We start from the raw sequence: 18,481 nt of genomic DNA, 5'->3' as shown, positions 1-18,481 counted from the left end.
TTTTTCCATGCTATTCAGGGTCATTGTGGAACCAATTGTATGTTCCTGGAAGGAATCATGCACATAATCCAAGGTCAAACATTTTTGGATATCCTTCCACGAGCTTCTCACAATAGTTTGTAGGAATTTAGACCCATTGCTCCTTACAGGACTAATATAACTGAGCCGTGTTTGTAGTCTGCCTTGCTTGCACCTGCCTTTTCAGTTTTGCCCATACATTTTCAATAGGATTGAGATCATGGCTTTATGATGAATCAAAGAAGCCCCAGTTGCTTCTTTGATTCTCCTACCATATAAATTCGTTGCACAGCTCCTCATAGCTGCGTGCCCTCGACTGCGAAGCCTGCTGTCTGCGCATGCACAGAAGCCACTGCGTCGAAGTTATATGGTAGGAGGATCAAAGAGGCTACTGGGGCGTGGAGTAGCCGCGCTGTGTAGCCTCAGCTCCGACTACTCCACGCCCCAGTAGCCTCTTTAGAAAATTTACATATAAGTGAAATAAAAGTTATCAAAAGATACAGAGCACGTGAGGAATAGCCCTTAAAAGGACTATCCTCACGTCCTACAGATGCACCTACCACCCGATCTACCTTTATAGGTAGAACTGTGGTGGTAGGTTCCCTTTCAAGTGAATACGGAAGGAGATAGGCAGCAAGTACAGTGATTGGCACAAACTGGAGGCATCCGAGTAGCACCTGGCTGCTGCATTAACCCCATTCACGACTTGCGCCGTACTAGTATGGCGCGGCAGGAAGGGACTTACCGACACGCCCCGTACGGGTGTCAGTTGCATATCGCAGCCAACACCTGTCTGTATCACCCGCGACCGGAGGTTCCTCCGATCACGGGTATCAACCCCATACATGCCGCGGTCAAACATGACCGCGTCGTGTAAGGGGCTTTTGACGTGGATCGGACCCACCCCCCGCACTTATGGGGGGGTCCGATCCTCCGCTGTCAGACCCGGGGTCTGCCATTGCCCCGGGGCCGCGTGATCTGTCCCGGGAGTAATACACTGAGCATGCTCAGCATGCTCAAATTCTTTCATTACACATTACGCTGTTCAGAAGATCACTTGTTCAAGCTAACATGTCATTCAAAGTAAAAAAAAGTTAAAACAAAGTTTTTTTTAATAAAAATAAATAATAAAAGAAAGTGAAAGTCCACACAAACACCACATTTCCCTGTACACAAGTAATAAAGTACAAAAAACACTGAATCACAAAAAAACTCCACTTATTTGGTATCATCGTGTCCGTAACAATCTGTAAAATAAATCCTTATCATAATTGCCCACAACCAGCTCCGTCAACCAAAAAATACTAAAGTTATGCCGCTGTAAAAATGGCGATACTAAAACAAATACAATTTTGCCCCCTCCAAGTTCATGATCAGACCAGTCAACAGCATCGATTTTACTTACAACATCAGTAATACCGATCACCATGTCTGTAGAAACTGTGATCGTGCAAGGTGCTGGCTGTTCCTGACAGCCACCAATTTTGCCTTGCAGTCCAGAGGGGTTTCGTTGCCCCCCTCTGTTCATGTTCGCCGTTATTGGCTGGTCAATCTGGACCAGCCAATAGCAGCAATATTGGTCACAATGGGCATCGCTGGGGTGAATAAGAGCAACACTCGCCAATGATTGTTTCTGTCTAGGACAGCACCAATCATCAGTGGTAGGGGCCATGTCTAGTGGCATCATGCCATCTCTCAGAGAGCTCCGATTTACCAATCTGTTCACCCACTGCTGGATAAGGGTTACCATTTGTATGTGGATAACTTTTATCCCAGCATTCCCGTTCCTGACGCCGTACAGCAACCTATGGAAAACGAAGATATGGTACAAAAGCGCTGGCCGTGTACATTGTACCGATGATGCTGAACAACTCTTACTTTGTACCCATGTAACATTTTATATGCACATTTTGGGCAATTCTACACTTAGGAGAAATAGTTTTACACATTTCTGAGGGTTGTTTCATCTTTTATCCCTTGTGCCTTACAAAAATTTGGGGTAAAAGTAACTTTTTTGAGAAAACTTTCCTCTTTTTCCTTTTTGGGGCCTAATTGAATCAAACACCTGTTGGGGCAAATACACAAATTACACATTGCTAAATTCTCCAAAGGGTGTACTTTCCAAAATGGTGTGGCTTTCCGGTGTTTTGTACCACTAGAGCTCTCTAAATGTATCCTGGCACATGAAAACTTTTTCAGCTATATTTGTCCTCCAAAAATAAAACCATGCTCTTTCCCTTCCAAGTGCCCCCCCCCCCCCGTGCCCGTACAGCATTGTACAGTGACAAAATGGGTATTGGCATACTCAGGAGGAATTGCACTTAACAATGTAAAATGCATTTTCCTTTTTAACCCATTGTGAAAGTGCAAATTTTAGTGTTCAATGAATATATTTCCTTTCATTTAGTTTACACCCTCATAAAACGCTCATAGGGTTAATAAACTTCCCAAAGGCTGTTTTGAATATTTTGATGGGTGCAGTTTCTAAAATGGTGTCATTTGTTTTTGATGATTTTTGTGAAAATCGGGGAAAAAAAAAATCACACCTAAATAAAGGAAAACATGTTTGAAAAATGATGCCAAGTTGAAGAAGACATATGGGAAATGTTAGTTATCACTTTATTTTGGTGATATGACTAACTTTCCAAAAAGAAGAAAATTTTGAATTTGGAAAACATTGCTTTTTTAAAAAATTTTCGCCAAATTTCTGTTTATTTCATAAATAAATATTAAACATATTGCTTAAATTTCTCAACCAACATGAAGTACAATGTGTCACGAAAAAAAACATCTCAAAATCAACTAAAGTGTTCCAAAGTTATGATCACTTAAAGTGACACATGTCAGATTTCAAAAAAAGGACTGTGTCAGGAAGGTGCAAAATGGCCAAGTCGTTAAAGGATTAAGAATAGATTGTAGAGGAGAGAGTTTAGTGAGTGTAAGACCGATTAGTAGGGAGTAACAGTAGTCTAGTCGAGAGTGAGTCAGCGCAACAATAAGCATTTTGTTAGAATTGTTTCAATTGTTAGAAATGGTCGGATTCTGGAGATGTTTCTGAGATGCATGTGGCAAGAGCAAGCAAGAGCTTGAATACATGGTGAAAAGGAAAGGTCAGAGTCCAGCTCAACCCCAAGACACTGGGCCTGCTACCTCAGTGTTATAGTGATCCCACAGACCGAGATGGAGAGGTCGGGGTTGGGTTGGCTAGTAGATGGTGGAAAGACAAGTTCAGTCTTAGAAAGATTAAGTTTCAAGAAGAGAGAAGACATGATGTTTGAGACAGCAGAGAGACATTCACTTGTGTTCTGGATTAAGGCAGGGGTGATGTTATTACATGCAGAACTATATAGCTGGGTATCATCAGCAAAGAGATGATACTGGAAACCAAATATACTAATGGGTTGGCCAATGGGAGCAGTATAGAGGAAAAAGAGAAAAGAACCTAGGACTGAGCCCTGAGGAACCCCCACACTGTGAGGAAGATGAGAAGAGAGAGATCCAGAAAAGGAGACACTGAAAGTGCGGTCAGAGAGATAGGCTAAGATAAGAAAACCAAGAAAGTACAGTGTTCTTTAGGCCAATGGAGCGAAGCATCCTGAGGATAAGCTGGTGGTCCACAATATTGAATGCTGCATTTGATCCTGAAGAATTAAGAGCGAATAGTCACCTTTGGATTTAGCAGTGGGGACATCATTGGAGACTTTAGAAAGAGCAGTTTAGTACGGTCACCAAATTGCAGGGGGTCAAGGTGGGAGTTAGCTGAGAGATAGCGGGTAAGTCGAGAATAGACCAGGCGTTCTAGGAGTTTGGAGATGAGAGGGAGATTAGAGACTGGTTGGTAATTAATAGCACTGGATGGATCCAGAGATGGTATCCTTAGTAATGTGGTAACAGCATGCTTGAAAGAAGAGGGGACGACACCAGAAGAGAGAGAGAGGTTGAGTGAGGTTTAGTGGGGTGAGTGACTGCTGGGGTAGTGGGTCAAGCAGAGAAGAGGAGCCTGGACACTTCTTCTTCTGTGATTATAATAATTATTTCCTGAAGAATGTAATCAATTTTATCTTTAAAGTAGGTGGCCAGATCTTCAGCACCAAGGTCTGGACAGGTGACTGCACCTTTGGTGTTAGTAAGTGAAGAGTGAAGAGTATCAAAAAGCCTTTTAGGGTTGTTAGAGAAAGAGGAGATCAGTATAATTAGTAAAATAGACCTGTTTAGCGAGGTGAAGGGCAGAGTTAAAGGTTTTTAGCATAAATTTGAAGTATAGAAAGTCTGCAGATGTGCGCAATTTTCTCCACAGACATTCAGCAATCCTGGAGCACTGCCAAAGGAAACAAGTTTTTTCTGTGTGAGAAGGTTGCCTGCCTCTGTGTTTTCGGATAGTGAGTGCTGACATCCCATCTAGCGTGCTTCTGACAGTGTGATTATAGTGGTTAGTAGCCAGGTTTGGACAGGTGTAAGAGGAGATGGGGGACAGTGCAGACTGTAAGGTTTCTGTGAGTTGGTGAGTATCTATTGCACGTGGGTTCCAGTATGAGCAATAGGAGATAGGATTCAGAGAAGGTGAAGGATTATTGAAAGGAAAAGAAAGGAGGTTATGGTCTGAAAGTGGAAACAAAGAATTGGTCAAATTAGATATTGACGAAAGTCGGGAGAAGACCAAATCGGGGATGTTGTTTCCCTCATTGTGAGTGGGAAAAGCAGAGAGTTGTGAAAGACCTAGAGAAGTAGTTAGTGCTAAGAGTGGAGAGGCAGGAAGGGATATGGGAGTATTAACAGGGATGTTGAAGTCTCCCATGATGATGGTTGGAATGTCACAGGATAGAAAGTGAGAGAGCCAAGAGGCAATGTGGTCAAGGAACAAGATAAAAGTTTTATTAGTATGCATTAAAAACACTTAAAAGACGGCACACCCCTGTGTGCTCCTAAATCCCACGTAAGGGTAATACAGTGTGATCTCCTCACCTATACTAATAAAAATAGCAGCATGGACAAAGTGCAGGTAAAGTGCCAAAGTAAACTCTGACTCCAAATCAGCAATAATAAAGGATCAAAGAATCACATTAAATCAGCAAAAAAAAGTAGTAACAATAAATATGCAATATCACCATAGTCCACGTATAGGTGAGGATATCACACTGTATTACCCTTACGGTGGGATTTAGGAGCACACAGGGGTGTGCCATCTTTTAAGTGTTTTTAATGCATACCAATAAAACTTTTTGATTTTAGCTTGTTCTATATCCGTTTGGTACATGACACTGGCCATATAAACTATGGTCTAACTGTAACTGTATCTCCAGCACTAACTCTAACCCTAGCCTTAACCTAAGCTCTAAACTTAGCCCTAGCTCTAACCCTAACCCCAGCTCCAACTATAAATTTTGCTTTAACCTTAGTTCTAACCTTAACCATATCTCTAATGATACTGCTAAAACTAACATGAGCTCTAACCCCAAGACTAGCTCTAGCCCCAAGACTAGCTCTAGCCCCAAGACTAGCTCTAGCCCCAAGACTAGCTCTAGCCCTTACCCTAGCATTAAATCTCGCCCTAAGCTCTAACCCAAAGCCTAGCATTAAATCTAACCCTAAGCCTTAACCCAAAGCCTAGGATTAAATCTAACCCTAAACTCTAACCCAAAGCCTAGCATTAAATCTTACCCTAAGCCTTAACTCAAAGCCTAGGATTAAATCTAACCCTAAACTCTAACCCAGAGCCTAGCATTAAATCTAACCCCAAGCTCTAACCCAAAGCCTAGGATTAAATCTAACCCTAAGCTCTAACCCAGAGCCTAGCATTAAATGTTACCCTAAGCTCTTACCCAAAGCCTAGCATTAAATCTTACCCGAAGCTCTTACCCAAAGCCTAGTATTAAATCTAACCCTAGCTCTAACACCTCCAACCTCCAACCTAGAAGTGTCATAAACTCCATAATAGGTATAGTCTCAAAGGAGTTTTGCAGCCGGCCTGGCACCGGCTGTTTCAGAGGCTTCCCTCCATTTTGGGACTTCGGGTCCTAATATTCGCAGTCCAATATGTTGGTTATGGACAGTTATGGAGTTATGGTCCATCTCAGCGCAAGGGCAAATACATTTTTGGAATAGCCATGGAATCACATAGTTTTGACTACAACTAACTACAACAACTAATCCATTTAACCCCTTCCCGACATTTGACGTACTATTACTGCATGGCGGGAGGTGCGTTCCCGCAATATGCAGTAATAGTACGTCAAACTTCTGGCCCCGGCTCCTGAATGGAGCCGGGGCCAGAAGCTGCGGGTGTCGGCTATATATTATAGCCGACCCCCTCCTCTAACACCCGCGATCGGAGATTTCGCCAATCGCGGGTGTTAACCCCTAACACGCCGCGGTCGCGCTGACCGCGGCATGCTAGGGGCATTTAACTGGATTCGGACCCCCCCCGCGGCGCTTACCGGGGGGGTCCCGCTGCTCTGATCGCAGCCCCGGGACTGCCGGTGCCCGGGGCTGCGAGATCGTCTTCCGGGTGCCGGGTCCGTGCCTTCTGGCAGGACCCGGCTGTGACATGCTCAGTGTGTCACATAATACAGTGTAATACATCTGTATTACACTGTATTAGGTGAAGAATAGCTTGAACAAGTGATCAGTGGATCACTTGTTCAAGCTAACCTGTAAAAGTAAAGAAAAAAAAGTTAAAAACACTGAATAAACACAATTTTTAATAAAAATAATTAATTAAATAGAGTTAAAGTCCCCTAAACACAAACATTCCCTATACACATCTAATAAAGTAAAAATACCTGAAAATCACCAAAACCCCCCACATATTTGGTATCGCCGCGTCTGTAACAATCTGTACAATAAGTCAGAAACATTATTGGACCTGTACGGTGAACGCCGTAAAAACAAAACCCGAAAAACTCGCCAAAAATATAAATTTTCATAAAATCCCTTCACAAAAATGTTCTAAAATGTGATCAAAAAAAGTTATGTGCCCCAAAATGGTACCAATTGAAAGAATAACTCAACACGTAAAAAATAAGCCCTAAACTAGCAGTGTCAACCAAAAAATATTAAGGTTAAGTTCCCGAAAAGAAAACAAAGAATGCAGAAACAAATGAGATTTCCTCTATATTAGTTTTTCTCCAGTAAAATTGTAAAAATAAATGAAAAACTATATAAATGAGGTATCACCGTAATCGTAGTGATCTATAGAATGAAAATATTATAGTATTTTTAGTGTATGGTGTACGACCCCCAAAATATACAAAAAAAAAGAAACCCCAAATTGACAATTTTCTTTTCCTCCATACATTAAAGAGTTAATAAAATCTCATCGAAAAGCTACAGACACACTTAAATGAAGTATTCTTAAAGTGCATCTCATGTCGCAAAAAATAAGCCCTTGTATGTCCAAATTGCCAAAAAAATAAAGATTGTATAGCCAATAAAAAGTGACAATGCATAATCTGCTCTGAATGGCACAGCTCCCCTTCGATGCCCTGGCGTGTGCCCATACAGCAGGTTACCACCCCATATGGGGTATTGTTATACGCGAAAGAGATTGGGGATCAAATTTTGAGGAGCGTTTTGGAATTTTATCCACTGAGAATTTGTACATTTTATGAAAAACACATTCATTTAGCCGCTCGAGCACTATTATTACAGGTGGAGCGATGTGGCCGGAAGACAACCCCGGCGCACATCGCTCCTTGAACCCCTTCCAGGCCGACAGCAGCCCGAAGATAGAAGACTCGGGAGCCGCTGCCAGAGGTGAGTATAGGATTTTTTTTTTGACAAGCAGCAAATATATTTTGGCGACCGGGGGGGCCCTGGTATGAAAAAAATAATTAATTATGGGGGCATTAAATAAAATGATTAATGGTGGAGGAGCAGTATAGGGAATAATTAATGGGGGGGGGCAGTATAGGGAATAATTAATGATGGAGGGGCAGTATAGGGAATAATTAATGATGGGGGGCAGTATAGGGAATAATTAATGATGGAGGAGCAGTATAGGGAATAATTAATGGGGGGGGGGGCAGTATAGGGAATAATTGATGGAAGAGCAGTATAGGGAATAATTAATGATGGAGGTGCAGTATAGGGAATAATTAATGATGGAGGAGCAGTATAGGGAATAATTAATGATGGAGGAGCAGTACAGGGAATAATTAATGATGGAGGAGCAGTATAGGGAATAATTAATGATGGAGGGGCAGTATGGAAATAATTAATGATGGAGGTGCAGTATAGGGAATAATTAATGATGGAGGAGCAGTATAGGGAATAATTAATGATGGAGGTGCAGTATAGGGAATAATAAATGATGGAGGTGCAGTATAGGGAATAATTAATGATGGAGGTGCAGTATAGGGAATAATTAATGATGGAGGTGCAGTATAGGGAATAATTAATGATGGAGGGGCAGTATGGGAAATAATTAATGATGGAGGGGCAGTATGGGAAATAATCAATGATGGAGGGGCAGTATGGGAAATAATTAATGATGGCGGGGCAGCATATGAAATAATTAATGATGAAGAAGCAGTATAGGAAATAATCAATGATGGAGGAGCAGTATAGGATATGTGCAGTGTACAGAGGAATTTCTTATTTTTTTTTTTATTTTTTAACTTTAGTCCGGCCCTTCAACGGTCTGAGAGGGACCGTGAACGGCCCCCTATGTAAAAAGTTTGGGGACCCCTGGTCTAGTCTATTCTAGAACATCCCAATTTTTTTATGAATATTTAAGGAGTTGTATTTTTAGGCTTAGTCTCCTGTATGTAATGTTCATTATATGAATTTTAAGGTAGTGTCTTGTAACTTTTCTTAGAAGTCATCCTTGAATACTTAGTACGTTTTTATATGCATTATAACGAAATAAACTTTGATCCTGTAGTCTCTCTCTTCCTCGCTCTCCCTCTTCTGCCTACCTTTTGGTCACTTAAGGGGGTTACGTTTGTATAACATTTTTATTTCTTCAACATACTTTCTCTTTATCAATTCTAGAGATCTGCTGTGTCTTGACTGTCATTTATCTTCTGGAGGTATCCAATAAAGGACAGTAAGCAAACTGATTTTAGAAATAAGTGTGTGCTGAATGAATGCTGTGGAAAAACGTTACTCACACAATTCTGGTAATGGAGGAATACTGTAAAAGGCATACAAATAGAAAAGTAACAAAGTTTTCAGTGTTAACCATCTAGGTTTACATTACCTTATTGGATCTATCCTAGAATTTCTTCTTTGACGCTCCTTTTCTGGCACCGCATGCCACTGAAAAGTTAATCGCCAGTCAAATCCACCGATCATAGGTTCGCCTGTTTGCATGTAAAACTCAAACGTGTTCCAGTCAATGGTGTCAATAACAGGACAGAGTACTGCAGTTTCATTTTCTCCTATCCTGCAAGATAATTTCAGAAGTTAACAACCATCCACCAATGGAATGTGGAGTGTTGCTATAATCAAAAAGTGACAAATTATATTTTGGTTTAAACTGAGTAATAATTACTTTGGAACACCCTCCATTTCTGGCCCAGTGATCAACAGGTGCTATTGGGTCCAAGCAAGACTATATACCTAGGTGTGCAATGAACCTGCACAGATGGATGTACAGTTTGTTTTTTACATGAAGGGATTAAAAAAATACTAGAATTAAAATTAATAAAAATGCCTACAAATTACAAAAAAGGGTACAATACTATAGACTCAAGCTTAAAGTGATAAAAGCAAGTTGAAAAAGTAAGTCTAATGTGGTCTACAACCCCATTGGTCAATCTGGTCCCCAAATCAGCTGTTTCTCATCTATGTAAACTGCAGCCTGATAAAGTATTTTCAAATGGGAAGAGGACCTTCATTTTACCATGCTGCCCTTCTGAAGGCTAACGCATTTGGTGGACATGTCCTTTGGTCTGGCGCTTCTGGTCCAGGAAACTAGTCTGATAACAGAGGTTTTAGCATGCCCAATTCCACTATTATCTACGATCAGCTCACTATTACCTACAAACCAACACAGCTCTCTAAAGCAATGTTTTAATTCAGCCTATTTATTTGTATGGCTGCTGCAGCATCCCCCACCTTTTGGGCTTGGGGGCAGCTTGATTCACTTTCGTAACAGGGTCATCACGGCTGGGTACCGGAGGAAAAGGCCTCGTTCACGACGGGAAAGTATATGGCAGTTAGGTGCAATAAAAGAGGGAGATGCTGCAAATTAGTAGTAGTTCTCCCAGGAGCAGTCTCGTGAGGATCCCTGGCTAGTTGGTAGATAGGAGGCCCTTCTAGGGGTGGCTGCTTCAGGGCATTTCGTCACTGGAGGGGTGGCTGCTTCAGGGCATTTCGTCACTGGAGGGGTGGCTGCTTCAGGGCATTTCGCCACTGGAGGGGTGGCTGCTTTAGGGCATTTCGCCACTGGAAGTGTGGCTGCATTTCCCACCCTAAGCTTATACTTGAGTCAATAAGTTTTCCCGGTATTTTGTGGTAAAATTAGGGGCTTCTACTTGGGTCTGCTTGTACTGGAGTGTATACAGTACAGTAATTATCTGACTTTTACAGTTTTTATGTTTGACAAAAAAAAAAAGGAATGTAAAAGAAATGACCAATTATGAACAATTGAGAACCATGGGGGGGGGGGGGGATTTACAATGGGGTTATACTTAAACACATACCTCTCAAGTAGTGGTTCTAACCAGCCACTGACACATTCACAATGGCAGTCCAGGAATGTAAGAACATCACCAATTGCATAAGTTGCGCCAATTAACCGTGCTCGTACAAGTCCTTCACGCTTAGTAGTTCTGATTAAACGCACTCTCTCCAGCGAGCTGATGTAGTTTTCAAGCTGGGACTTCAGAAAAACTTGAGGGGAAAAAAAAATTAAATGAATTTCCCAATAGTTGTGCATTTCTAACTTCCATGAACAAACTACATTATGCCATAGCACAAATAAAAAGAACTGGGATAAAATTAAAGAGTCATATAAAATGTCAACCTTGGGACCTTTACTTCCACAATATGTGGATTATAGCTGTAAGTAGGGTTACATGTGCCTCCTTCATGAATAGGAAATATAATATGTTGTAATAATATAATTATGTCTTTTCTTCTGGCACATACCACGGTAAACTCTGTGTGTATCCTTTACTATCCAAAAGACACATCTTTACAAGTAGAATGAGGCAATTACATTATCAAAATGGTTATTATACACATTATAAACCCCAAACACTGCTCTATATAACATATACTTAAACATATTTTACAATTCCTTAAGTACCTTTATCACTGAAGTCATCAACCAATATAATCTCTCTTAATAGTACTGCTGGAGAGGTTTCTAAAACACTGTGTATTGTGCGGAGTAAAGTTGACATTGCCTCATTGTAAAAAGCAATTATAACTGATGTAGTTGGAAGTTTCCTGTAATTGAAAATTTTGGATTTACACCTGAAAAAAAAAAGAAAATCCTAAATGTAATTTGTTACGGACACCATATAAAGTATACTGAGAGTTAATATTCAATGCAAGATATGGACAATACATTTAAGGTACTCAAATTGTTACAGACAAAAAGTACATAAAGGCTAGGTAACAAATAGTGCCCCTTCTTAATCCTAGGAGTATGTTATTAACCCTTTCAGGACCTGGCCCTTTTTTGTTTTTTCATTTTCATTTTTCACTCCCCATGATCAAAAATCCATAACTTTTTTATTTTTCCATGTACAGAGCTGTGTGACAACTTATTTTCTGCGTAACAAATTACACTTCATAGAGATGGTATTTATTATTCCATGCCGTGTACTGGGAAGCGGGAAAAAAATTCCAAATGCAGTGAAATTGGTAAAAAAAGCATTTGTGCCGTTTTCTTGTGGGCTTGGATCTTACGGATTTCACTGTCTGCCCCAAATGACATGTCTACTTTATTCTTTGGGTCGGTGCGATTACGGGGATACCAAATTTATATAGGTTTTATAATGTTTTCATACATTTAAAAAAATTAAAACCTCCTGTATAAAATTTTTTGGGGGGATTTTGCCATCTTCTGGCGCTAATAACTTTTTTATACTTTGGTGTACAGAGCTGTGGGTGGTGTCGTTTTTTTGCGGATTTTGATGACGTTTACAATGTTATCAATTTTAGGACTGTTTGACCTTGTGATCACTTTTTATAGAATTTTTTTTTTTTAAATGACAAAAAAGTGCCTTCGACTTTGGGCGCGATTTTCCGTTACGGGATTAAACACAGTGAAAAAATGTTATCATATTTTGATAGATCGGGCATTTTCGGACACGGCGATGCCTAATGTGTTTATGATTTTTACTGTTTATTTATATTTATGTCAGTTCTAGGGAAAGGGGGTGATTCGAGTTTTTAGGGTTTTTTATTATATATATTTTTTTCTTTTTTTTCTTTTTACTATTTTTCAGACTCCCTAGGGTACTTTAACCATAGGTTGTCTGTACGATCCTATCATATACTGCCATACTACAGTATGGCAGTATATGGGGATTTTACTTCTCATACATTAAAATGTGCTGATAGCACATTGTAATGCATGGGTTAACCCGAAGTAGCCTCGGGTCTTCCTGAGACTCGAGGCTACCATGGCGACGGATCGCCGCTCCCCGATGACGTCACGGGGAGCGGCGATCCTCAAAAAGATGGCAACGATCGTGGGTGTTACCGGTAAGCCTTTGCTGCAATATGCAGCAAAGATTTACCGGCTATGGAGAGGGCTCAGTGCGTGAGCCCTCTCCATGCACCCGCGGCCGACTCGTGACGTGCTATTACGTCACGGGTCGTGAAAGGGTTAATACATAAGTGTATGTAAACATCATGAAAGGGAACCAAGTGCCAAATATGACACATGCCAGTGCCTCACATATAGTGGTCTAAACAGAGCCAATGTCCGTAAGGTGTCACAAACTATATTGCACATACCCATTCAAAAAAACCTCCCAGGTGTCAGCCATGGACAATTTCCCCAACGCGCGTTTCATATCACCTCCGCTTCCTCAGGGGGCATATAACTAAATGGATAACTCCCCACTCCTTTATACATATCAAGACGATTTACTCCTCCTATTACCATCGGTTTCCCTCTTAGGCCGAGTCTTAGGAGTCGCTCCGCCTCCGGAATAAGACCAAGATCGGACAACCCAGTAACCCATCCCCATGAAGAGCTGCCCCACTTCCGGGGTGTGTCCCACCAGAAGAGACTCAGCCAGTGCTTCCACTGTCACCTCCGCATACATCACTTCTGGGGTGTATCCATCACCAGTAACTCTTTGCTGGTGATATAGGTGATAAAGGTAGGTAAATCCATCTCAGTTGCTGAGGCACACGCACCCCCCCCCCCCCCCCCATCCGGGAAAGGCATGCCGCACCGACACACAACACTAGGTCACAGATCGCTGCCGGCGCCCCGGCCCACCAAAGAGGGGGGGGGGGGGGTGCGTGACAGCGCCATCTCCCTAGCAACCTGCAGTGGCCGCGCACCGCCGAGCTCCCAGGAGCGCTACTGAGAGCCCGACAGCGAACAACCGAGGTGGAAACAAGGTAAATCCTATTAAACATTGCAAACCCCACCAATGTAAAGCAAATTAAGAAAGGATATAAAAACAGGGGGGGAAGAAATTATAAGAGAAACCAAGTACCTAGAATCAGCTATACAAGCTAGTAATACTACCCATTTAAATAGAAAAAACTACCACATATAGTGATTACAAATATACAATTTTTGAGAGACAATCTGAAGATTTGCGGCAATGATTTCAAGATAGGGGATATAGTAGTCGGAACATCAAAAAAGGTTACTCTAATGGGTGGCGTAAAATATGCAACAAGTTATTGATAACCAAAGACAGGAAATTCTCTAGTAACAATGTCCGCTTCATCTCCATCAACAATAACAGTTGGAAGGATATAAGGGCCATTCTAAAACGACACTGGCCGGTCATACAGTCCGACGTATCGTTAAAGATAGCATTACAGAATGGACCTTTGTTTACAGCCAAAAGATGCAAGAACTTGAAAGACCTATTAGTAAAGAGTCACTATACTACGATACACAATTAGATTAATAGTAAACTTGACGTAAAAGAATAGATATATCGATAAACGTTTGAACTAAAATACTACTACGAAAAGTACATGCAGTCATTTGACTTAGGTAGAAGAGGTATATGTACTGGAAGGGGGAGTTAATACGTATAAAATTGGAGTACATAAAAATAGTGGGTATGTAACATGAGTTAATAGTATACAAGTTATATAAGTAAATAGATAAACAAGTAGTTCATTTCATGACATAAATACATTTCCTACTGCATGGGCTATCGAAACATTTTCTTCTGAGACACCCAAAGGATGAGAATCTACTAACAATTATGCCCATTGATCACATTGTGGAAGATTTCCACAAAAGATACGAGACATTATGCAAGAGGGAAGTTTTCTGGATCTTCAAGCTCAGCACTTTGAGTCCCACAGGTCTCAATGAGGCGACAGAAACCATAATCCATTGAACCTGGCTCCTCATTTAATACTCCCCCTTCAATTTCACCTTAGGTCATTCTATCATTACTAACATAACCTTATCTTATGAACCCCACACTTATGGTATCCTTATAGTCCTGCTAAAATTTCACTTATCCCAATGAGTATACTGAATAATAATGTCCTCTTTCACCATATATTAAACTTCCCATCTAATCCCAACAAGTGTATAATATAATTGTTGGAATTAGATGCCCCTCCCTAGAAAGATGGACACTCTCCCTACTCAGTGGGCATGTACTGTATCTCCATAGCCTATAAGTGACAACAAGCCTTTGAATCAACATTGAAGAGTTTAACTGGTTCGTTCCGATGCATATTGCAGCAAAGGCTTACCGGTAACACCCGCAATCAGTGCCGGCAAATGGAAATGAAAAAACGGGAAAGGGCCCGGCGTGTATATTTATTTATTTATAAAAATTTTTTAATTTGTCCATACATGTATATACTTATCTTTTTCCATTCAACTATTATTCATTATTTATTTTGTTCCTTGTGCACATATTCTGTCTCTTGATGTTTTGTCTCCTAATATCATTATTTTTAACATACAAATTTATTTATGTCATGAAATTAACTACATATTTATCTATTTACTTCTATACCTTGTATATTATTAACTCATGTTACATACCCACTTCTTTCATGTACTCCAATTTTATACGTATTAACTCCGACTTCCAGAACATATACCTCTTCTACCTAAGTCAAATGACTGCATGTACTTTTCGTAGCATTTTAGTTCAAACGTTTATCGATATATCTATTCTTTTACTTCAAGTTTACTATTAATCTAATTGTGTATTGTACCTGTCCTGATGAAGCACTTTGCATAGTGCGAAACGCGTTGTCCAAAAAGTTTTTTCCGAATAAAAGAAACCCTTACCCTTGAGTACCAGCGCCAACCAGACGTCTCTTTTTTCGCATAGGGAGTTACAACCAGTAACCTACCCACCTATCTGTCCTTTCATTTATGTCAGCTTAACCTCTTGGGAATTGCTTACCCGTACTAGAGAACATGTGAGAGGTATCATCAAGGCCAAAAACATAGAGAAAATGGAAGATCTAACAACTATACCCCGGCACTTTAAGATGCATCATCAGTGCAACCCTAAATGTTTTAGGGTACGTGGTATAGAAAGAGTGCACACGGGCATCAAAGGAGGTGACGTCAAGAAGCTCCTCGCACAGAGAGAGTGTAAATGGATAGTTCAGTTAGGCACCAGTTTCCCTAGCGGCCTAAATGAGGCATGTAGTTTAGCCTCATTCCTATAATGTCTCCATCATACATGTTTTTAACTTGTATTGTTATCTTGTGTTTTTAATTTCTCTGTTGTATTTGATTCAGAATAGAACCCCCACGTGATGAACGATGATCTGTGAACTACTATTAAAAAGGACCTGTCACCCTGGAAAACTCGTCCACCGGAAGTGCCCCCCATATTCCTCCCCCCAGCCCCTTTCTCCCTAGCCATTTTTTAAAAAATTTATGTGCAGTAAATTCATTTAAACCGATCAGACCTCTTACTAAATTAGAGGTCTGATCGTGTATCTGGTGTGCTGGCAGTCGGCCTTATTCATAAGGGGGCGTGCCGACACACTCCCAGCACGCCCCTGCCAGTGGTCACATTGTAGGAGAAGCTGGCAGCATCGCATTGCTGGCGGCTCTCCGGCCGGCAATGTGAGCAAGCCAGGTTGCGCTCGCAGCCGCTGTTAGTGTTTGTTAGCGATGCGATGCTGCCGGCTTCTCTTACAATGTGACCGCTGGCGGCAGTGACTGCAGCGAGCTAGGCGGCAGTCACCTCCCCTAGCCACGCCCCAACCCCACCCCCTCATGAATACGTCGGACAGCTTTGTGAGCTGTCCGACAATTACAATGTACCCCGCCGCAGTGTTTGATATCGTTACTGGAGGTTTCCGGTAACGCTATCACTCTAACACTGCGGCGTTTGTTCAAGCACTAGGAGCTGCTTACTTCAGTAAGCAGCTCCTAGTGCCGATAAATTGGGTGACAGGTCCTCTTTAAGTAAGAATCACACCACTGGACACTTTAAAAGGAGGCTTGTGCTTGGCATCATTGTTTCTCTTCTGTTAACCATGGTCATCTCTAAAGAAACATGTGCAGTCATCATTGCACTGCACATGCACAAAACTGGCCTAACAGGGAAGAGTATCGCAGCTAGAGAGATTGCACCTCAGTCAACAATCTATTGCATCATCAAGGAATTCAAGGAGAGAGGTTCCATTGTTGCCAAAAAAGGTCCAGGGCACCCAAGAAGGACCAGCAAGCGACAGGACCGATCTTGAAAGTGTTTCAGCTTCGGGATCGGGCTACCAGCAGTGCAGAGCTTGCCCAGGAATGGCAGCAGGCAGGTATGAGGTGGAGACTCTTGGAGCAAGGCCTGGTGTCAAGGAGGGCAGCAGAGAAGCCACTTCTCTCCAGAAAAAAACATCAGGGACAGACTGATATTCTGCAAAAGGTACAGGGAGTGGACTGCTGAGGACTGGGGTAAAGTCATTTTCTCTGATGAATCCCCTTTCCGATTGTTTGGAACATCTGGGAAACAGCTTGTTCGGAGAAGACAAGGTGAGTGATACCACCTCATGCCAACTGTAAAGCATCCTGCAACCATTCATGTGTGGGGTTGCTTCTCACCCAAGGGAATCAGCTCACTCACAGTCTTGCCTAAAAACACATCCACGAATAAAGAATGGTACCAGAATGTCCTCCAAGAGCAACTTCTCCCAAACATCCAAGAGCAGTTTGGTGATCAACAATGCCTTTTCCAGCATGATGGAGCACCTTGTCATAAAGCAAAGGTGATGACTAAATGGCTCAGGGAAGAAAACATAGAGATTTTGGGTCCATGGCCTGGAAACTCCCCAGATCCTAATCCCACTGAGAACTTGTGGTCAATCATCAAGAGACGGGTGGACAAACAAAAACCAACTAATTGTGACAAAATGTAAGCATTGATTGCAAGAATGGACTGCCATCAGTCAGGATTTGGTCCAGAAGTCCAGAGCATGCCAGGGAGAATTGCAGAGGTCCTGAAGAAGGGTCAACACTGCAAATATTGACTTGCATTAACTCATTCTAACTGTCAATAAAAGCTTTTGTTACTCATAATATGATTGCACTTGTATTTCTGTATGTGATAAAAACATCTGACAAACACAAATAAAAACCAGAGGGCAACAGATCATGTGAAAAGATAATATTTGTGTCATTCTCAAAACTTTTGGCCATGACTGTATATAATGACCGTAATCATGTTTGAAAGAAATGGTATATTTGTAATCACTATATGTGGTAGTTTTTTCTATATAAATGGTGGGGGTTTGCTATGTTTAATAAGATTTACCTTGTTTCTACCTCGGTTGTTCGCCCCCTCTCCTGGGGAGCTCGGCAGTGCGCGGCCACGTCTTTGGTGGGCCGGGGCGCCGGCAGCAATCTGTGACCTAGTGTTGCGGATCGGTGTGGGAGCGAACTGCCTTTTCCGGATGGGGGGGGGGGGGCGCGTGCCTCAGCAACCAAGATGAATTTACCTACCTTTATCACCAATATTTTTTTTCGATAAGGAAAGAGTTACTGATGAGGGATACACCCCGGAAGTGATGTATGGGGAGGTGATAGTGGAAGCACTGGCCGAGTCTCTTCTGTTTTGGGACACACCCCGGAAGTGGGGCAGCGCTTCATGGGGATGGGTTACTGGGTTGTCCCGATCTTGGACTTATTCCGGAAGTGGGGCGACTCCTAAGACTCGGTCCAAGACGGAAACCGATGGTAGAGTCAATTGTCTTGATATGAATAAAGGAGTGGGGAGTTATCCATTAGTGTTATGCCCCCTGAGGAAGCGGAGGTGATGCGAAACACACGTTGGGGAAATTGTCCATGGCTGACACCTGGGATTTCTTTTTGAATGGG

General features: G+C 41.8%; 1 protein-coding gene across 3 annotated transcripts in view; it reads right to left on the bottom strand.

Annotated features, from left to right (window-relative positions):
- The window catches only part of GALNT4 (polypeptide N-acetylgalactosaminyltransferase 4), a 154,480-nt gene that overhangs the window by 100,794 nt on the left and 35,205 nt on the right, over positions 1-18,481 (bottom strand). For all 3 annotated transcript variants that reach the window (XM_072152909.1, XM_072152910.1, XM_072152908.1), the window contains exons 3-5: positions 11,273-11,442; positions 10,665-10,854; positions 9,218-9,403 (exon numbers count right to left, since the gene is read on the bottom strand). In XM_072152909.1, coding sequence (XP_072009010.1) covers positions 9,218-9,403; positions 10,665-10,854; positions 11,273-11,442 — 546 coding nt within the window. The remainder of the gene's footprint in view (positions 1-9,217; positions 9,404-10,664; positions 10,855-11,272; positions 11,443-18,481) is intronic.

This window comes from Engystomops pustulosus, chromosome 5 (assembly GCF_040894005.1).
Source record: "Engystomops pustulosus chromosome 5, aEngPut4.maternal, whole genome shotgun sequence".
NCBI lineage: Eukaryota > Metazoa > Chordata > Amphibia > Anura > Leptodactylidae > Engystomops > Engystomops pustulosus.
The sequence above is the reverse complement of the archived record's forward strand: the minus strand, read 5'-3'. Positions and strand labels throughout refer to the sequence as shown.